General features: G+C 46.6%; 1 protein-coding gene across 1 annotated transcript in view; it reads right to left on the bottom strand.

Moving 5' to 3' along the window:
• The window catches only part of NOTCH4 (notch receptor 4), a 366,092-nt gene that overhangs the window by 32,466 nt on the left and 310,979 nt on the right, over nt 1-22,647 (bottom strand). The window contains exons 28-32 of the mRNA XM_086924525.1: nt 12,088-12,307; nt 11,641-11,731; nt 8,926-9,067; nt 4,482-4,783; nt 2,177-2,324 (exon numbers count right to left, since the gene is read on the bottom strand). Of these exons, the coding sequence (XP_086780651.1) occupies nt 2,177-2,324; nt 4,482-4,783; nt 8,926-9,067; nt 11,641-11,731; nt 12,088-12,307 (903 nt within the window). The remainder of the gene's footprint in view (nt 1-2,176; nt 2,325-4,481; nt 4,784-8,925; nt 9,068-11,640; nt 11,732-12,087; nt 12,308-22,647) is intronic.

A 22,647-nucleotide genomic window follows, 5' to 3' on the forward strand; every position in this document is an offset into this window, starting at 1 on the left:
CTGATGGCAGTCGATACCTGTGGTAGAGAAGCTCACACACAGGTTGAACTATAGACTGATGGAAGTCAGTGGAGAAGCGCTCACACAAAGGTTGGACTATAGACTGAGGGAAGTCGATACCTAAGGTGGAGAAGCGCTCACACAAAGGTTGGACTATACACTGAGGGAAGTCGATACTTAAGGTGGAGAAGCGCTCACACAAAGGTTGGACTAAAGACTGATAGAAGTCGATACCTTTGGTGGATAAACTCTCACACAAAGGTTGGACTATAGACTGATGGAAGTCGATACCTGTGGTGGAGAAGCGCTTACACATAGGTTGGACTATAAACTGATAGATGTCGATACCTTTGGTGGATAAGCGCTCACACAAAGGTTGGACAATAGACTGATGGAAGTCAATAACTGTGGTGGAGAAGCGCTCACACACAGGTTGGACTTAAGACTGATAGAAGTCGATACCTACGGTGGATAAGCGCTCACACAAAGGTTGGACTATAGACTGATGGAAGTCGATACCTGTGGTGGAGAAGCACTCACACACAGGTTGGACTATAGACTGATGGAAGTCGATACCTGTGGTGGAGAAGCACTCACACACTGGTTGGAGTATAGACTGATGGAAGTCGATACCTGTGGTGGAGAAGCACTCACACACTGGTTGGACTAAAGACTGATGGAAGTCGATACCTGTGGTGGAGAAGCACTCACACACTGGTTGGACTATAGACTGATGGAAGTCGATACCTGTGGTGGAGAAGCACTCACACACTAATTGGACTATAGACTGATGGAAGTCGATACCTCTGGTGGAGAAGCACTCACACGCAGGTTGGACTATAGACTGATGGAAGTCGATACCTGTGGTGGAGAAGCACTCACACACTGGTTGGACTATAGACTGATGGAAGTCGATACCTGTGGTGGAGAAGCACTCACACGCAGGTTGGACTATAGACTGATGGAAGTCGATACCTGTGGTGGAGAAGCACTCACACACTGGTTGGAGTATAGACTGATGGAAGTCGATACCTGTGGTGGAAAAGCACTCACACACTGGTTGGAGTATAGACTGATGGAAGTCGATACCTGTGGTGGAGAAGAGCTCACACAAAGGTTGGACTATAGACTGATGGAGGTTGATACCTACAGTGGAGAAGAACTCACACAAAGGTTGGATTATAGACTGATGGAAGTCGATACCTGTGGTGGACTAGAGCTCACACACAGGTTGGACTAAAGACTGATAGAAGTCGATACCTACGGTGGATAATCTCTCACACAAAGGTTGGACTATAGACTGATGGAAGTTGATACCTTCAGTGGAGAAGAGCTCACACAAAGGTTAAACTATAAACTGATGGATGTCGATACCTGCGGTGGAGAAGCGCTCACCCACAGGTTGGTCTAAAGAGTGTTAGAAGTCGATACCTACGGTGGATAAGCGCTCACACAAAGATTGGACTGTATACTGATGGAAGTCGATACCTGTGGTGGAGAAGCGCTCACACAAATGTTGGACTATAGACTGATGGAATTTGATAACTACAGCGGAGAAGAGCTCACACAAAGGTTTAACTGTAGAGTGAGCAGCAGGCTCGCTGGTATCGATCTTTAGAATACTTCAAATGGACCACCTGAGGAAGCCGATGACAAGAATGCCTTGAACAAGTTGACTAGAGTATTGCCAATACCCATCTGTGATATCGGTGATGTAGAAAGAACAGAGGACACATAGCAAGTGTTCCTGCTCCAGCTTACTGTGGATGCCATGTGTAATTCCCGTTTTTGTACTTCAGATTAAACTTGTCTCCACCCACGCAGCCCTTTCGCCATCCTACATTGGAAAACTCTGCTTCTTCCTGCACTCCCGGTCCAGTCCTTGGTTAGAATGTGGTATCCAGTCTCCTGCGTGTGGATCTGAAAGGATTCCATACTACAGGTTCGCAGTGTGCTCCTCATGAACAGACACTATCCTGTTCTTTAAAAGGATTTGTTCTGTCATTACCCTGCCACCCTCTCAGCTGTGTGACATTATTACCCACCCATCCCAAACCCAGCCATTGGCACTTGGTTGGTGCCTTAGCTGTCTCCCTCCCTCTATTTGACTTTAGACATTGACATCACCATGGCACATACTAGACAAAGCCCAACACCCAACAGCAAAGGCACCTACCTCGGTTGTCAGTGGCCCCGACCTCGGCACTGCAGTGTATGAGTTCCTCCACCATGTTCTCTACGGCCAGGCGAGTTGCCAGGATGAGTGGGGTAGAGCCATCGTTCATGCGGGCATCAAGGTCTGTTTGTCGACACCGGATCAAGATCTGCAGTGCAACAATGGGGTGTCAGGCCCATTCTCGTGTCATTAGGGCATGTCTTCAGGCCACTTACGGACTACTAGTCAGGACACCATCCAACCCTTAGCTATCCACATCCATTTAAATACTTGATTTATATCAGACCATCCATAAATGCATTCATCCATTACTCCTCACATTCAATCACTTTTTCTACTTTAATTTCCTTATGGATTTATAAAGCACATCTTGCTATCTTAGCGCATTCGACTGACTGAGTATGCAGTAATTACTGAGTAACATATGGAACACCCAGGTGTTTAATCGACTTTCCAAATCTCAACAGTTAGGGCTGGAAGGGCATTCCAGGCCTGTGGCAAGCAGCTGGACCCAAGGGACCCAAGGCAGGTGCTGCTCAAAAGTGAGTCAACCCAAGCTGGTTTCTAATGCCTTGGTCGAATGCACTTAAAAAGTCAAAACACTTTTGAAGATTTTAGCTTGACAAGGCTGAGCAAAACATTTAATCGAACCACACAATATACATAGCTGCTTTAAGCCCTGCTACCTACTGTTAAATCATAGGTCTATCTAAGAATTCAAGGAATTCTAGCTGCTGCCACCAGGTCAGTTTGTTCATTGGTTGACTCATTCATCTACCATTACAACATTCTAATAAACTATGTATCATTCACATCTGTCTGTCCACTGAACCAACAGCCCGTCTTCCCAGCACCTCACTTACCGATCCACACTCTTATTCACCGAACCATCAATTAGTTCAGTTATTCATTGACTGTCCTAAGCCTTTATAGAAAGGCCTACCTATTCATCCAATTAGCCAATCGATTCACCTCTCTCATTCAACCATCTCTGTTACACCCTGATCAAACATATCCACAAAGTTATCTATCTATTTACCCATATAAATGAACATTCACTAGCTAACCTTCAATATATGTAAGTGACCATCCAGGAAACTGTTCATTAACATGCACTACTATTCACTCACTCTTCTTACACAGTACATAGAAATACTGTTACTCACCACCTCTGCATCAGTTTACACAAAAGCCATCCATCCATTAACCCACAGCCCCCTTATCAAGTAACTCAACTTCCTAGTAGTTTATCTAAAAAGGCATCCATTAACACATTAAAACATCTCAAAATGGCCACCAACTGAAGTACACATAAAGGTATCTATTTAATCACCACTCACCCAACTATTCATCCAATCAAGAACTACTAGTAATATATTCGCTCACAATCACTATTCACTAACTGCCTATCCGTTAACTCACTGATTCACAATGCATCTATCCCTTTATTCAGTCCTAACTGTATCTGGCTACATACTGACCATTACAAGCATTTAAGAATATACCCAATTTATTCAACTAATCCACCCAGCCGCCCATGAACAGTCACATGCGAGTATATCCACCTTCCCCAACAAGTCATCCAATGAAGTACCCAACGACATGTCCGATTAATAATCTAGTCACTCTCAATCACTACCTATCCATTCACTAACCTTCTTACCTGTTCATACATTAGTTCATAACCCATTTAGCTATTCGATCTGTCCCTAGTTGTCAAACCAGGGGCCATAATATCAAGAAAGGGCGATATATTATCGCCGCTTTTATCGGCAGTAAACTGCCGCTAAAGCAGCGATAATGGGCTTGATAATATGCCCTTGTAAATTCCCATAGAAGCCTAGGTTCTGGTGTTAACCTGGGCTTCTATGGGAATTCACAAGGGATATTATCAAGCCCATTATCGCCGCTTTAGCAGCAGTTTCCTGCCGAAAAAAGCGGCGATAATGTGTCGCCCTTTCTTGATAATATGGCCCCAGGTATCTGAGTACACACTCTCCTTACAGGTATCCATGATTGTATCCATACTATTCAATGCTACTTAACTAAACTAACCACCAGATCTTCCGCCTGTTGGTAAAATCCCTCTTCCACCCAACCACCCATGCACAGTCATCTATGCAAGTATCCACCAACCAAGTAGCTCACTGCAGTAGCCATTCAGTGCTTCAGCCTTCTTCATCTCTCCAACTCTCCTCCACTGTCTTCTACCTCATGGTGAACGCTGATCTGATTATGTGATCACAGTATGTTAGGTGCCAGATCTAAGGCTCTGAACAGCAGACACAGGCCATCATGTGAGTACCTGGAAGACACCAAGAGCATCTGCCGCAATGGCGGTGTGCAGCGGGGTCCGTCCCAGCTTGTCCTGTAGGTTGGTGTCGGCACCAGCATCCAGCATGCACTTGGCTGCGTCGGCGCGGGAGAATCGCGCTGCCAGGTGAAGGGCTGTCTCGCACGTTGAGTCCGTCTGGGCATTTAAGCTTGCACCTTGACTAATCAGATCAGCGATGACCATGGCCGATCCTTCCAAAATGGCATCCTCGCTGTCGTCGGCCGCTAGACCTCCCCCTGCGCAAACTGCTGACATCAGAGGAGTGACACCATCTGTCGGTAGAAGAGGCAGAAAGGACTTAGTAAATACCTGCCAAAGAAGTACGGTAGGGTGAAATCTGAAAGACAGAGATGACATCCATTTTTCTGACCAGTCCCCCGAACAGTATATTATTTATCTCTAACACTCCCTCTCTAGAGTTGGGATCCTTCATGAATCCATTTTAACATTGCCTGACGTTACTGTAAAAATCATTGACTTTAACTTGGCAAGACAATAGAAATATCAGGCCTACAAAAGTCCTCAATGCTACAGTTATGTTTCATTCTTGAAAGTATATTACCATGAAATACATACTCACACAATCCCCCCATGGTGACGCATGGGGCAGACCCCTCAAACTAGTGTTACAGACAATACTCCCCAGTTGACCAACCCTTCAACTAGTGCAACAGGTGCCTAACATATTCCCCCACATTGATTATATCACAGATCCTCAGGCTTTTGAACAGAATTGAAAGCAGTGGCTACCCGGTGGGAAACCCTTGAAACTTTTAACTTGAGCCTCAGCTCGAGCACTGGAGTCCATGCAGTGCATGTACAAGATGTGAATTAATATCTATGTGGCATCTTCATAGATCCTCTCTAGTGGCATACTACTTGGTCAGCATGAAATGGATGCATCACTCTATAACATTCAGGTGCCTCCTTCCATTTCCTGATACAGGCGTGCTGGATTTTCCTAGCAGAGTTGAATGCATAAACCTCATGTGTCTATCTATGCATTGTCTCAAAATAAGCCAAACCCTGGTTGCTGCCCCAAGGACTACAAACTGCTCATTTGATGACTCCACTAATATTTAACCTTATCAGTACTCTCTCGGTGGGTCTAGGAGAATGTACATAGGAAAGTGCAATGCAGTGGGATTCGTTGTAAGCTTGCATGTGTGCATGCCTGTGTTTGTGTTTTTGTGTGTGGCTGTATGCTGTTAGGCCCCTGATGCCTCAAGGTTGCACTGCTAGGAATTTGGTGGAGGCCCAGCATTCTTGGCTTAATGCCAGAGTTCAACCTACTGCTGGGGTGGGTCTGAACTCTTCTTCCTTGTGACATGCAGTTTATTAGTTTTCTGTTGTGTTCCCAAACCTCCCTTCCATACATGCATAAAACAGTAGCTTTTGACATTCTATATCTATACGTACGGCAGCAATGCACTGGGCACTCATCTTGCTGCCACCACCACAACCAGAAAAACATGGTGCCTTCATCAGACTTCACAGTAACTGCAGCTGAGATGTGGCTTTCCTTGTGAGAGAGTCTGCCTCTCTCATAATGCGCTCCAGAGTCTGTAGTGTGAGGCTCCATCATGAGGTCATTCAGATAACACGTCATCATGCCTTCGCTCTGCAATAGGATGCCAGATGTCTTCATCGCTATCCTCACAACTGTCTGGAAATCATTAGACCCCACATTGACAAGCCATTGGCATTAATGGGAGGTTTCTTGTTCATGTGGGATCAGTGTAGACACTTCCACCTGTTTCCCGTTTGAAGATTTATCTTTATGGAGCGGTGCGGCCTTTTCTTGTGGACATGAAGCAACTCAAGGGAGGAGTTTCTCAAACTGGAGACAGAAAATCACGTCTTCTTTTACTTCTGTGCATGGAGAAGCATATTCAAGAAGAAGAGAAGGTGCCACATGCGATACTTTGAAAAACTGTCCAAGAACGCAGGATCAGATGTCCACGGTATGGTCAGGAAAGTTGCAATCTGGCCTTTTAGAGGAGCGGAAGTAAGGGTTGGCTCTTAGCAAGAGAGTGCCCTAAAGATACTTAGGCGCTTAGCCTAAGAAGGAAGGTCTCACCACTTCTAAAACCTTTCTAAGGTTCCAAAAATTGCAGCTGTCAGATAAAGTCGAAAAAAGTTTAATTTAGCAGGAAAATAATTTAGAAACAAGAGATCTACAAAGGACTCCCCGACTCAACGAGCAGCAGATGAATCTTTCATGGCTTGAAGGTGGACTTGGGTTTCCTTCACTCTTTGGCAGAGGTGATTTTAGCATAAATGAGGATGATGAGAGACTGTTATGAAGTTCTGCTGTGTTATTGAAGTACTGAGAATTCCGGGCCTGCATTGTAAAATATTACAAACGTGTGAGTATCAACAATCAATCACGGCCAAATGGGGGGACATCACTACAGAACCACAAATGCATTTACCATGCAGCACTTACATGTCATGGGGTCGGGTAGACACTTAACACGCTGGTTCGCAGCCTCACTAAGAACTCATGCTGCGATTAGCTTGGAAACACTCCGTCATAAATGGTAGCTGGACTTGGGTCACCAGCTCACGGACACGGATTGAGCCCGAGTGTTAGAGAGTCTGAGCCGTATACCTCGGAATGTACGCTTCTGACAAATACAGCTTTATGTAGTCCACAGGGCATACCTTACACCTGCTAAAATCAACCAGTATTTCCATCGCGTGGAGCAGAGTGTCCGTGGTGCGCTGAAAATGGGGCCGACCTAGTGCACATGCCCTGGAGCTCTGCCCAGGTGGGTACTTACTGGAATGCAGTGGCAGAGTATTATACATCTGTACTGGTCACAGGCTATCTTTCGATTGGCCAACCTACCTGTTGCACAAATTCCGCAGGACACCCAGCACGAGGTCACTTCCAGATTTCTGGACCTAGGGCTGATAGTAGCCAAAAGGCTGATCACGAAGAAATGGAAATCATAGGACCCTCCCAATATAGCTGCCTGGCGAGGTTCAATGCTTGCGTGGGAGAAGGCGGAAAGCCACGCCATCAGACGTGAAGAAACTTTGGGGCTGTGCAGGACTCCCATTGCAGCAAGCTGGGATGCTCTGTATACTGCTTTACAGCTCGGTGCAGACATGGTAAATGGGGACTCCACTGACACACACTATGTGAGCAACTATCACGCTTGCTCACAGAATACAAGCCGCTTGTGTAAGTGTACTAGCGCACAGCTCACGGGCGAAGGGATGGCTGGTGACCACTGGCATTAAGAACAACACAAGAAGTTATCCCTGAAACGATGGGACACTGTGGGCTGAGCATCTGTTCCACATGGTTATTGGTTTATTTAGTTAGTTCATGCAATTCTCTCTGTATTACTTGCCATCACTGACTATTCTATGGACACCAACTGGCCATCTGCAGATACTGATGTTATCACCTTGTCTGTGTGCTATCAAATGTAAGGGCAAACACTAAAAAATACGTGTAATAATGAGTTGATGTACAAGATAACTAGAACTATATGGTCATGATAATTATCCTGATTCTATGTCCCTCGTTTCCTCTCTCGCTTGATTAGTAGATGTGAGTAATGGTTACACTCAAGAGTCTGTATTTAATCATATTTCTACTGTCTGGATATGGTAATTGGGACACAAATACATACAAGTACCATATCTATGATACAAACCAAAGGCTGATACTGCTTGCATGCAGAAATTGTATATCTTGAAAATATAAAATCAATAAAGAGATTGCCCTAAAAAAAGTGTGAGTATCGATAATGGTAGAGAACCAGAAGCCCTCAAGTTCTCTTTCTTTACTATTCAAACCACTAGTAAAATGGAAATCCTCATCGAAAGATTTCCCCACAAATCAATTGAATGAAGATTTTTCTCGGGAATAGCTGAACAGAGGCTGTAGTCCTCAAGGTCAAGTAGCTGTAGCTTCCATGAACTTGGTAGCCCTAATGACATCACCAACATATTATTTAGACATCTCTGCTACAAAGGGAAATTCGGTTCTGTCATTGTATAAGTTTGAGATGCTTAAACCTTTATTGGGGTATACAAAGCATGCTACTCTACCAATGATCCAGTACTGTAGAGGGCACAACTTACATCTAACTTTCACTTATAACTTCAGAAGTACTCAAAACTACACCCACATGGGTCTCACACATGCCAAGATGAGCTATCCTTGGTACTACGCCCATCAGACATGCTCACCCACACTAAGATGAGGTCTTCAGCATCAGGTTCCACTCTCAAACTCTGGGCCCACGAATGACTAAAATGGCGGTCAGCAGAAATTGAGGGAACGCTCTTTTTAAAGAAGCACTTCAAAGGATTTGCATGACTTGGAGCTGAGCAACAGTCACCCTCTTCTTACCTGCATTATTCATGTAACTTGTAAGAGCTGTTGACATACCTGGGCCTCTAACGTCCACGTCACGGCACTCAGGGTCTTCCTGTGGGGGTGTCAGTGCAATGGATTGTGGGATGTGGACTCCAGCCTTGATGTGCTTCTGTGTCCACTGGCGGTGATCCAGAACAGAGGAATCCTCATCCAACTGTGAAAGAGTTAACAGGCGAGAAAAGCCTTAGCAAGTATGTGGTATAGCCCTTTGCCTTCCTAACTGTGACAGGTGAGGAAAGAGGAAAGGATGCTTTCCAAAAGGACACTTGCTCTTAAGGACTGGGAGGCCTATAGAAGAACTGGTGTTGGTTGGCAATAATAAAGCTGTGTGCTAAACAAGTAGGGTTAAATAACAGAGTGTCATGACAACCTTTTGCGCTTTGGACAGAAGTCAAAACCCAGAATGCACTGGATAATGGGTTTACACCAATGATGGAGCAGGGTTAAAGCAAAATAAAACCTGCTCAAATTGAACTCTCAGTAACATGTATTAACCCCTTAGCTGCGGGGTGTTTTTCCTCCGCTGTGCGGGGGGGAGCGGGGCCGCGCGCAGCACCGCCGTGCTGGTGACGAGCTCAGCTCGTCATGAGGCGCAGCGGCCACACCCGTTTTTAGAACGTTCAGCACAGCGGGGAAATTAGCCCCGCGTGCGAACATTCCACAGGCCGTGACAAGCTCAGCTCATCATGAGGGCAGCTCCGCTGCATCTCATGAAGAGCTGAGCTCTTCATCAGCACCCATGTGGTTAACAGTGTGCAGTGAAAACGAATGCGGAAAAGTTTTTAACGTGAAGGAAAATGCTACTGCGCAAGCGCGTACTAAAAGCACTGAAGTAGGCCACAAAGGCTTCTTGCCAAATGAAAAATAAAAGAACTAATGCTGCTTTTGTGCATTTTATTAACATTGGCTACGAAAATAATATTCACTCGGGTTGCGCATGGATAAATGCAGCACTGGGTGGGTGCGTAATAGAGAGCATTTTCAGTGATTAATAATGCCTGTGTTTGTTTTCCGTAGAAGCATGGTTTTCTACTCTGTAGGAAACTTTTGGGTTAATGAAATGAAAATAAACTCTGAAAATAATGTTGAACAAGATGGGGAAGGTGGAAGACAAGTGTATGTATAGGCATTTATATAGCGCACTACTTACCCGGAGGGTCCCAAGGCGCTTCGACCGCTGCGAAACCCTTCCTGGCTTCCCTGAGAGATGGTCCCTTAATGGGTATCTCCAGGGTGAGACCAGGCATCCCCGGCGGTCTGGTGGGGCCGTTAGTGAAGATGAGGCAAGCTAATGCCCAGAGTTGCCGAGTGTGATCGCTGATCAGAGTGGGCACCGAGGCGAGAGAATTATCGAGTCCGCTGACCCTGGTCCAGAAACCTGCCGCGCCGGGAATCGAACCCTGGTCCCGGGCTGTCCTCTGCTCTCGGGTCTGCCGCCTCTAACCAGTGAGCCACACTACTTCACTGTCCTTCATAAGTCGTGTGTGCCTGCCAAGAGTTAGCAGGAAGAAACAATTTCTTCATCGAGTGGAGGAACATTTCCTCAGAATGTTGCACAGGTGGATAAATGTGACACAGAATTTGCTACATGACCGGAATGAAATAAATGAATATTATGACAGTGGCGTGAAAGTAAATAAATTGAATAAATAAACAATAAGACATTGACTGAGATGGAGATGGCGAGAGTGGTGTGACAATACACCCCCTTCCCTAACCAATCATGTGTAGAGAAATCATCTCTTCTGACACAAATGTGGGTTGGACATCTGGGATTTAGGGTACAAATGAGGTTCCTAGTGGGAGGGATTTTGGTTAGTCGGTGGCTTGCTTTCCTACCTGCGTGAGGAGAGGACTTGTTCTGCTGTCTCCTATTCTTGAGCTGGCTGTTCCTGTCTGCTGATTCCTGACTTAGTCTTTGCCTCTTCAACTCTTCTTGAGGGGCCTTACTGCTCTCATGGCAAGAGGGTAGTTTTCCTATTTCAATTGGGTTAGTATAGACAGAAAACTGAATTTGCATAATCATTTGCAAATGAAAGTTGTCTCTGAACCTTTTGTCTCTTCGCCTTTCCACTCCTTAATGCACTGTCAAATGAGATGTGTTTTTATCATTATTTCTCTAATATTGTTACTCTGTGATGAACTATGTATGTTGGTATTGATGAGCATTTATTTCACATTTTTAGATAAACATTATAAGTATACAAATGAGTCTGTCTTTATTAGCGGTCTTTACTAGTTTATGAGTATTTTAGAACCAAGTATTAGTTTGCCAAACCCTGTCAACTATATAAAGATCGCATCGCCATAATTGGCATATTAGAAATGAGGATACAAATTGGATGTTGGAAAGTTTGGTATATAGTTAAGTAATTCAATAACACAGCATGAAGGGACTTATTGGGTAATGAAAGTGGGCCTTGTCTGTAGAAAATTATTAGCCCCAGATAGCTGGATCCCCATGAAGACCCACCAGCATATCAGAGAGGTTCAGCTGAAACCAGAAGTACTAGAAGGTATTAGAGTGAGAGATTGACATTGCTTTAGGAACAAGAGGGTGATGGTGAAATTCAGTATCGCAGGTGTTCAGCTTAAGAGTCAACTAAGGCTCCCAAACCACTCTGGGTCATGAGATGAAATGCAAACTCAGGAGTATAGAGGATCTGGACCATCTCTGAAGCATGGCCTTCTTCGAAAATAGCACGTGTCCCTATTAGGAACTCTTACCTTGGCCTTCCTAGCATTGGGCTGGCCTTCATCCTCAGGGCTCGAGTACACATCTGAATCTTCTTCACAGTCAGTCTCTGGTCTTAGTGGTCTGAGAGGGGCAAAATAAGGGATGAAGAGATGGTTATGGAGATTGTGAAGCAGTATTCCACTGTTTCCAACCTGCTTCAATAAGCTTGAGAGGCGGAGGCAGATATAACTGGGGAAGAAGGCAGTGAAAGGAAAACACAGGAGCTGTGCAGGAACATTCACGGATGGAAGTTTGATAGTTACACCAATGACAGACTCAATAGCTGCATTTGGCATGGCACTAGGCTTAACTTGTGAAAACATCCGGTGGATGGTGAACGAGAGCACAGGGTAGCAGAAGAGGCTGGTTAATGAAAGGACAACATTAATGTGTGGGATGGTGCAAAAACCTTACTTTGCAGATGATGATCTACTTACTTCAACCCAATGGCATCCTCGCCCACTGGCTCCCTCCGGCGACGGACATTGGGATCTCGGTGGCGACTGAACCCAGCAGGTAGCCAGAGAGCACCATGCTTGCGCTTGCGCTGGCGGGCAAGCTGCACCCCAAGGAAGATCCCCAGGACCACAGCCAAGCCTACTGCTGCACCACTGTAGACGAGGTGCCATGGCGGTGGCTTTACCTGTCCTTGTGTATCTATAAAGAGAGCAAGTGGCAGGGTGAAAAAAGTATAGCCCTTTAGCCCAATAAAGTCTAAGAAGGATGTGAAACTGAAAGGGTCAAGCCAGACGGGAGGTGAGAAAAATCAGACACACGGGCACAAAGGACTACCAGAGAGGAAATACTCTGCCTTTACCAAACTTTCAACAGAGAAATGGGCCAGCAGGCTCTACCAATCTGCCCACTTCCTGCTTGATATAAATATGTAGTTGCTACATGGGCCATTATTTGGGAAGCCACATAAATCCAGGCTAGGTAAACTAGGACTTGCAGTAGTTCTCCTGAATTTAGGGTGTACTAAAATCTGCGGCATTTGGTGAAATGCCAGATAACACAACCAATTTTCTCCCGTAACTGTTGGCCTTGGTAAGCTCTTGTTAGAAATGGGATTTTGGTAGGCTAGGGCATATGCAAAAGCCAGGCAGAAACCACCACTCTAGTCAGGATAAGGGAGTTACACTCCTAAAAGAACCCCTGCTCACCCCCTTGGTAGCTTGACATGAGCAGTCAGGCTTATCTTAGAGGCAGTGAGTAAAGCATTTGCACATAACCAACAGTAATACAGTGTAAGCACTACAAATGTAAACCACACCAGTTTAGAAAAATATCCACTATTTTTATATACTTAAGACAAGACCGAAACGATTAAATAAATCCACAATACAGTACTTAGACATTTTCAGTTATCAAAATACCCTTGAAAAACAGTTCCTTGACGTGGATTGCTCCGTCCAGGGCTATCACGGAGTCATGAACAAACAAATCCAAACAGTTCTGGCTAACCGTGGTGTCGTGGGCCAGCTAGGGTATCGGGAACACCCGCAAACAGTACCTTTTAGAAATGCAGGGCGTCGGCAAATTCTTGTTGAGATTCCGAAAGCATGGCATCCGCAGGCGTGGGTTCTGGAGGTCGGTGCAGGTTTCATCAGGGCCCTCGACGTCACTCGCGTTGCAGATCGAACTCCTCTCCGTTGAAGTCAGGAGCGCTGGAGTCAGGAGGTGTCGGGTGCTGCAGGGCAAAGTGCACCGGTGCGGTGTGTGGTGCCCTCAGGCCGCGGTGCGAGCAGCGGCTCGGTGGCGGTGTTAGGTGGCGTCATAGGTGAGACCAGGGCCGTGGTGCGAAGTGAATGTGGTGCTCATTGCGGTGCTGGCAGGTTGCGGTACAAGCACCGTCGTCGTCGTTGCTGAAGCGCTGTCATCTGTAGTCGTTGACACCGGCTTCGGTAGGCCAAGGGTCCGGTGCAGGATGAGGGCAGTGCATCATGTAACTTTATGAGCGGTGCCCTTGAACCAGGGTACAAGCAGCGGCATCGATTTCTGCATGGAGCGGCGTCATCGGGGAGGCCAAGGCGTAGTGGTGAAGCGAGGCAGTGCGGAGTGCGGTGCCCACAGGTCGTGGTGCGAGCAGCGGTTTGGTGGTGGCCTCAGCAGGCGTCGTAGGTAAGACCAGGGTCGCAGTGCGTCATTGCGGCGGTGCCCTCTGCGGTGCCTTCAAGAAACAGAGTTGGCAGCAGCGTTGTAGACGGCATTGGTTTGCTTTTTCCTCTGTTGCAGCACAAAACACACAGTTCCCAGTGCTGAGGGCAGAAGATTTTAAGGTCTTTGCTGTTCCTGAGACTTCTTGAACAGGGGGCAAGCTCTACCTCAAGCCCTTGGAGAAACTCACAAAAGTAGATTGCAGAAAGTTCAGTCCAGTACTTTCACTGCCCAAGACATAAGTAGCCACTGCAGGCCAACACAGCAAAGCACACAGCAAAGTGGTAGTTCCTCCTCACAGCTTCTCCAGCTCTTCTATCCCAAAATCCTTTGATCCCTTCGACAGAGATTGTCTGTTCCCAGATAGACCAGTTCTGCCTTCCCTCGTGTGACTTCCTGGCAGGAGGTGGAGACGGCATGGTCAGAGGCAGACCAGACCTATTCAGCCCTTTCCGGACCCACCTAGACTATCTGGAGCCATTCCTTCTCCCCAGCCTTCTGTCATCCAAAACCCTGACAGGCAATCCACATTCCAGCAGAGGCACACAGGATAACTGAGCAAGAAAATACCTAGGGCCAGAAGTAGGTGACCAAATACCGATAGCTAACGCTGAAATTTGAAGAATTTCAGCGTTTGCAATCGGTGTTTGGCTGAGAGCAATGTAGGTGAGTTTTACCCTACTAGCAAAATAAGGAATCGCAAAATTACAATTCCTTATTTTGCTCATGCATCTAAGGAATCGGAAAATGCGGTTCCTTAAATGCAATGTAAGTAGCACTAAAGAAAGTGCACTTTAGCCTTAAGGAATCGGTAATTACCACCAACTTCAAGTTGGTGGTAATTAGCGATTTCCTTTAAAAAAACACTTTTTTGCTTTTTGTAAAGTGCCAGGTGGCACACATTTATGACCTTAGGGCATGTATGTGTGCCACATGTGCACACATACACATTTCAGGGGTGCAACAGGGTGTCCTTTTGACACCCTGGCACCCTTGAAATTGCTCCCGCTATTTGCGATTCTTTAATACCGAATCGCAAATAGTGAATATCTTCCCATTCATTCCTATGGGCCTCCTAGCCCATAGGAATGAATGGGTAGGTATTCCTTATTAACGAATCTCAATTTGTGATTCATTATTAAGGATTATTAAGGAATTGCTAATATGTTAGCGATTCCTACCCACATTCAATTTTGCCAGTCCTTAATAGCGAATCGGTAAAATTCGCTATTAAGGACTCACAAATTTGATTTTACCTACATCTGGCCCCTAGTTTCTAAAAGTGGTATTTTCAAACACAGAATGTAAAATCACCTTCACTAAAAGATGCATCTTTAGATTCTGAGTTCAGGCATACTAAACTTTATTATCCTACCTAATTCCCTGGGCTGGTTATGTTTATAAGATGTTATAAACAAACTCCACATTCTGTCCTATGGGGAACAAGTAGCCTTGCAATAGTGAAAAACAAAATTGGCCATAATGAAAAATTTCCTAGTAATCATGACGGAAAGTTTCAATTCTATTAAGTACGCGGAGGCGAGGATTATGCTAATCTTTCTTTATTATCCATTCTCAGCAACTTCAACTTTACCAATCAAAAAACTTCCAAGTCCCATGAGCACTGTAGTTCAGGGGTTATGCACAGTCCACCAATCAGTAGATTCTATGGGTCACAAGGGCGTGCTGCTCCTAACACCTTTCTTCTTTCTTGACTGCAACCTTGAAAAATCAAGGTTTGTTATCCAGTCTTGGAACCCTCAGAGCCTAGGAAAAAGAAATATGAAAGTAATGAATCAATTCTCCTAAACTGTGTGTAAAACAGAGGGTACTGTAAAACACTTGTTATCATAGCAACAAGTCAGCTAGTAGAGTCAGACATGGAAATACTGCACAGCAGAAAATCAACGTAAAACAAATACTTATCCCCTACGAGGAGAAAGCACCTCTTAATGAATCTCATGTAACTTGTATGATTCGGGTGGGTATAAGTCTCCTTGAGCCTCGGGCGGGAATAATCCTCGCCTCCGCGTCCTTATTAGAATTTAAACTTTCTGTCATGATTACTAAGAAATTTTTCGTTCTATCTCAGGACTGGAGGAGAGGATTATGATTGTTCAAAGCTTATCCACCACAAATAACGCCATATTCACGACTGGTTTAAAATAGAATCTTTTAAACATCGAATCAGAAGACCAGTCTAAAGCGTTTAAGATGTCCTCCTGTCTGGCGCCCAGTGAAAAAGCCTAAGAAGCCATTGCTCCACTCACTGAATGTGCACCAAATTGGGAAGTACTATTACCCGTTTCCTGCATCACCCATCTGATCCAACGGGCTATGGTTCGTGGCAAAACCACTTTGAAGGGCCTCCGTAAGAAATTAATAACTGACGCTCCCCAGTAGGGTGAATCTCTTCCGTCATACTTTCATATTCTTTGAGGCATCTAACTACGCACAGCTTCGGGGATTTATCGAAAGCTGGGTTGGACACAATTCTGGAGTCCGACTTAGTCCGGCGCTTTATAGGAAAGGTGACCCTTCGGGTGTACAGACTCTACCTGAAATGTCCAGAGCTCGGACATCGGAGACTCTACGGCAAGACACTAAGCATGAAAGCATAGCCAGTTTGGCTGAAAGCTCATTGTGAGATAGGTGCTTTTTGGGTTGTCACGATTGGAACAGATGTAGCACCCTATTAAGATCCCATAAGGAAGAATATCGGGTCCCTGGAGGGAGCGAAAGGCGAATCCCTCGCAACGATTTGCAAACCAATGGGTGGTCCCCCACGGGGGCTCCTGCGACCGGGGGGTGTTCGGCTGATATCGCTGATCTATAGGAGTTAATAGTGCGATAGTGGAAATTCATAATGGCTACCAGTTCGCACCCCATGGGATCGTGGTCGTTTCGAACATACTAACCGACCCATCTGGTCCATGCTGACTTATAGTGTTTGTTAGTACTGTCGGCCCAAGCTGCTCTCAGCAGTGTCTGAGCTTCTGTCGATAGGCTTGGGACTCTCCAGCGATGCCCAAAATTAGCCAAGCTACTAAGGGCATCCAGCCTTGTTGGAGAAGGGGGTGTGGACCACCCTGGGGATCCTTCAGAAGGAAAGGATCTCTGAGTAGAATGATTGGAGAATCCCAAGAAAGTTCCAGAAGAACTGGAAGCCACACTTGAGGTCTCCAATATGGGGTGATCAGGACTACCCTCGCCTTTTGTCTGCAGACATGCGTTGTGAGCCTTATTATCATTGCGAACGGGGGAAAAGCATACCCCGTTTCCTTGGACCAATCTTGGAGGAAAGCGTCTGTTGCTGTCGCTAAAGGGTCTGGCTTCCAACTGAAAAATCGCGGAAGCTGATGGTCCGGTTGGGACACAAAGTGATCCACCGAGAACGGGCCCCACATGTTGTGGAGTCTCCGAAAGAGTGGCGGGTGCAACTGCCACAGGCTCATGTCCGCCTGGAGCACCATTCTGCTATTACATTGGAAGCTCCTGGAAGATACTCCGCTGTCACCGAAATATTGTGGGATAGGCAGAACATCCAGAAATCCTTGGCTAGGTTCGCTAAGGCCTTTGATTTTGTTCCCTCAAGATGGTTGATGTACCGGACCGCCGATACGTTGTACATCTTCAAGAGCACACTGCAAGACGCCTTCTCCTTCGTCCTACATTGGATCGCAAAAGACCCTGCTATTAGTTCCAGCCGATTGATATGGAGTTGAGCTTTGTCTGCCGACCACTTTCCTCCAGTAAAGGAGTCCCCACACCGAGCCCCTCAGCCTGACTTGCTGACGTCGGACTCTATCAGTAAGTCTGATTCGCAACCGAATATGGCACTGCCGTTCCAGGCGTCCATATGGTCGTGCCTCCACTTCATCTCCATACGCACTTCCTCCGCCAGGGGCACCTGATCGGAGTATTGTAGACCTCTGTGGAGATGCGAGGCTTTCAGGTGCTGCAGCGCTCTGTAGTGGAGCGGGCCCGGGAAAATCGCCTGAATCGAGGAGGCGAGAAGGCGCACCAGACGGGTGATCTGTCTCAGTGAGGTCGAGGAATGAGCCAATATGATTCTCAAATCCATTCGAATCTTGGTCAGGAAGGCTCAAGGTATGAGAAACCGAGTCTATGATGAACCACAGGAAAGTTACCTGCCTGAAAGGTGTCAGAAGCGACTTCTTGAAATTGCTGATGAACCCTAGGTTTTGGAGGAGGTTTACTGGCTCTTGCAACTGTTGGGAGAGACGGTGAGGAAATTGCTCCAAGAGGAGGATTTCGTCCAGATAGATAATAAGGTGAAAGCCTTCGCTAGCAACGTTTCCACCACTGGTTTGAGGACCTTGGTGAAACACCAAGGGGGCGAGGACAGCCTGAAAGGGAGCGAGACAAACTCGAACACCTGGTCTTTCCACAGAAACTGTAGTAAGCGACGGTGCAGTGGAAAAATGGGAAATGGGGACTACCATATACGTGCCTTTTAGATCGAGTCTGGCCATCCAGTCGTCCGGTTGAAGGAGATCTCTGAGCAGGTGTATGCCCTCCATTTTGAAATGGCGGTAAATCAGCCATTGATTCAACTCCTTCAGGTTTATGACTGGACATTGACTGCCGTCCGGCTTGTCTACGAGGAAGACATTGCTGAGGAATCCTCTGGGATGAAGATGCGTGGGGACCACCGCTCCTTTTTGCAACAAATCCGCTACCTCCTGATCTATGAGGGCTGCTTGATATTTTGCAAAAAACAGCGGTTGGGGGCGAATCTCCTGAATGGGGGAATCGTAGAACTCTATATGGAACCCGTGTACAGTCTGTAACACCCATGCAGTAATAGCCTTCCAATTGTGTACATAAACCACCAACATGCCGCCCACCGTGAGAAGGGGAAGGGTGGAAAGGCTCACCTGAGTTCGGCTTTGACTGGCCTCTGGGTGCTCCTCTGCCGCAGCGGCCTCTGAATCTCCACCGGGATTGGAAGAACACTTGACGGTTCGGATCCTGGGCTTTTTTGCCGGTTCCTCGTTCAGGGTCTTGGGTGTAGAAGAGGTCGGTCGAACGCCCTCTACCGTGACCGACAAAAACTCTCGGGTGAAAGACCCACTTTTGGAGGATTGCGCCTTATCTAATGATGTGAATGTGGCGACAAACTTAGTGAGCTCCTTAATGAACGGGTCCCCAAATAGACCTTCTTGCGCCACCGCACCTGCCTCAGAAAAGGAGAGGTCTCTCAACTTGGGGTCAACTTTCCGTAGGAAAGCGCGCCATTAGCGCCACCTAAAAAGACAATCGCACACTGTGCCTAGTTGGAAATCCTTTATGGGGAAAGTGGAGTACCTGCCTGCTTAGCTTCTTCCGCTAACACTAGGACTTTGGTGATAGGGTCCGCTATGTCAAGTAATTTATCCTGACACGATTTCCAGGGTCTGTCGATCCCTTTATTTGGGTCACGGATGTATTTTTGCAAGAAGGTTGCCATTCTGGGGTAAAACTCAGGAGTCATTGCCACTTTGCCCGGTAGGGCAGGGCGTGGGCAATCTACCCTGAGGCAATCTCTAACTTCTTTCTCAAGAAGCTTACATAAGCGCCCGGTTACAAATTCCGAAACCTTGTGCGACGGGGTGCACTCTGAGGAGCGGGGTGGACTGGGTCCTCAGGGACAACATGTTTGAGTCTTCTTCCTTGGTGTGGGTAGTTGGAGACTCTACAGGGCGCCAAGGCCTGGATGCGCCTGCCTTGTCAGCGGATTCCTCAGTGGATTCCTCCTCTTCTTCTCCAAAAACAGAGGGCTCTGGGAGTATTCTGGGGTCCCCCATCAGGCCTGACCAGGAACACTTTTTTAAGGCGGTCAAAGGTGCCTAAATCCATGCCTGACGCTCTCTTGCGCTTCGGCGGGCGCTGAGACTGGCATGCATAGGTAAATTGCATATTGCGACACTTAAAGGGCCCCATGGCACCTGAGACTAGCTGGTGGATGGATGCATCCACTGCTTCACAAAACTCGTCGTTGAGGAGAATAACCTCAAGGAATTCCCCATGGGTATATTCCTCTTCCATGACGAATGGGAGGTAAGGTGTCCTGAAGACAAACTGATAATTACCCCAGGCGCTCTAAGCTCTTGCCGTGACGTTACAAGACTAATGGGAGGGAGGGGGTTAAGCTGTGTTTTTGGTGTGACTAACAAGCACAGGTTTTGGGTACCCCAAGTATAAAACTTTTTCCCTGCTGGGTGAAGTTTGGCGTGAGCAAGGGTCACTGTTTTTGGGCACTCCTAGGAGTTCTATATCTTGGACTGATCAGATCCCCAGGGGAGACTCACCCTATCTTCAAGCAGGCAGCTAATGCTTTGGGCCTGCCCCCGATCAGCGCTCCTCACCTCAGCCACAAACAAACATGCAAATTCGCCTCACGACGTTCACTTAAGACCCGCTTGAACACGGGCGCCAGGGGAGAACAGTCTCAATTACGGACCCACATGTGTGAGCGTCAGGGCTTCCAAGAGCTCCGAGGCGGTGTAACTGTAGTGAGAGCATTCGTCCTGTTCTCGGTGGTTCCGTCCCGTATTCTCTAGCGCACGACTCGAACCAACGAGACGGACCCGCGCCCCCTACCAGAGACAGTGCATACCGCACCTCTCCCCTCTAGTGGGGCCGAGAGCGGAGTGGGAAACTTCCACGCCCCCAAACGAAAAACCACAGCGTGGAAATGAAACGGCGAGCGCTCGCGCACACCAGTACAAAGCGCAGCAACGCGCGATACAAACAGAGTTAAATTAAGTGGAAAAACAATGAATAATAATGATATAATTTCCCTCGCCCTGATGAGCGAGAAGGAAACACAACTTATCTTTTGCTGAGAGCAGGAAAGAAAGAGGAAAGGTATTGGCAGCAGCATGCCCTTGTGACCCATAGGATCCACTGATTGGTGGACTGTGCATAACCCCTGAACTACAGAGCTCATAAGACTTGAATTTTTTTTATTGTTAAAGTTAAAATTGCTGAGGATGGATAATAAAGAAAGGTGAGCATAATCCTTGCCTCCGGTCCTGACACAGAATTCGTTATCAGAATGTGCCACACACACCAGGGCATGTCCTATCTTTCACATACACTGCACCCGACCCACAGGGGTACCTTTGGCCTACCTTAGGGGTGGCTGACATGTAAGAAAGGGGAAGGTGAGGGACTGGCAAGTGTGTGCACTGGCCAAGTCGACATGGCAGTTACAAACTGTGCACAGACTCCACAACGGCGGGTCTGAGTTACCTTTTCAGGGCTACTCATGTGGGTGTCACAATCAGTGCTGCAGGCCCACTAGTAGCATTTGATTCACAGGCCCAGGCACACTCAGTGCACTTTACTAGGGACTAACTAGTAAATAAAATATCAAATCATGGAAACACCAATCCATAACACAATTTACCACAGGAGCACTTGCACTTTACCACTGATCAGCAGTGAGAAAAGTGTGCAGAAACACTACGCCAGTAAAAACAGAGTCAAAACCAGGAGGTCAGAAAGCAAAAACTATGGAGAAACACGCCAAAAGATGCCAATTCTAACAGCTCTCCTGCATAACCCTCGCTTCATCTGCATTATTACTGAGGTGTCTGCCGGATTTATTGCTTCCTGACACTTTTATTGGAAAGCTATTTTAGGAGCCCACTAATCAATCCATTCATCCACCTTATGTAATAAAATGTAACTTTGCACCTGTATGCTTCAAGAAAAAAATCTGTGGACTTCACAAGGATTTTAAGAATAGTCTTGGAATCCTGCAACAATCACGGTTTTACATAAAATGAGAAATTTCCTAGCTTTCGTAACGGAAAGTTTCAATTCTATTAAGGACACAGAGGCGAGGATTAGGCTATTCTTTCTTCTTTAATTTTAACAGCAGGCATTAAAATCAATAACAAACAATACAAAGACTTCATTTCTCATGAAGTTTTAGACAAAAAAACATCATGTCTGTGTTAAAGTATCTTAACCAATCAGGGGCCTCCTGGCACAATAACTGTAGATGACCCCTGCTGGACTTCCTCTTTCCTCCTGCAACAAAGCCGACTGCAGAAGTTTCTTGATCCTGCTTCGAGGACTCTGCACTAACCCTGGGCAAAGCACTACACTACGCTTGTGTAGTTTATGAAGTTTGCACTACTTTGCGCAGCAGTCATTTTTTGCTTGCTCGCGGTCCTCAACATCAAGTTGGGGACCGCGAGCAAACAAAATGACATCCCGGCGAGACTTTTTCCTCGTTCGCGATCAGCAACATCAAGTTGCGGATCGCGAGCATGGAAAATAAACCTCCCGGCGAGATTCTCAAACCGGCAAGGTCAGGTTTCTCATTGCAAGTGGTCGCGTATGCTCGCGACCGCTTGCGATGAGAAACTACCAGTCCACGTTGAAAAACCTGCCCCTCGAGTAAACATATACTTCAGTGGCAGTAAAAGAGAGCTCGCACTGTGCAAGAGGCTGTTTTCAATGATTGCACAGTGCGGACAAGCATCCGGCACTTAGCGGCTGTTTTCGGCCGCTAAGCGGCGATAATTCTATCCCCCTATTAGCAAGCTGTCGCTAACAGCAGTTAGCGACAGCGAGCGGTTTGGGGCCCGCTTTCCATGTCAGCGATATTTATCGCTAATGACATGCAAAGTGGGCGTACCCAACTTGGTAGCAACTGAAAGCAGTCGCTAACATCGCTATCGCCTATTACCAACACAGGCGTAGACAATCCAATGGGAGGTGGATATAATGGCTTAGACCCTGTTAGCGATAATGCGTGAATATCGCTTTATTCTCAGTGATATTCACGGATTTCGCCGCTATCGGCGGAAATTTTTTCG

Source organism: Lissotriton vulgaris, chromosome 5 (assembly GCF_964263255.1).
Source record: "Lissotriton vulgaris chromosome 5, aLisVul1.2, whole genome shotgun sequence".
Classification (NCBI taxonomy): domain Eukaryota; kingdom Metazoa; phylum Chordata; class Amphibia; order Caudata; family Salamandridae; genus Lissotriton; species Lissotriton vulgaris.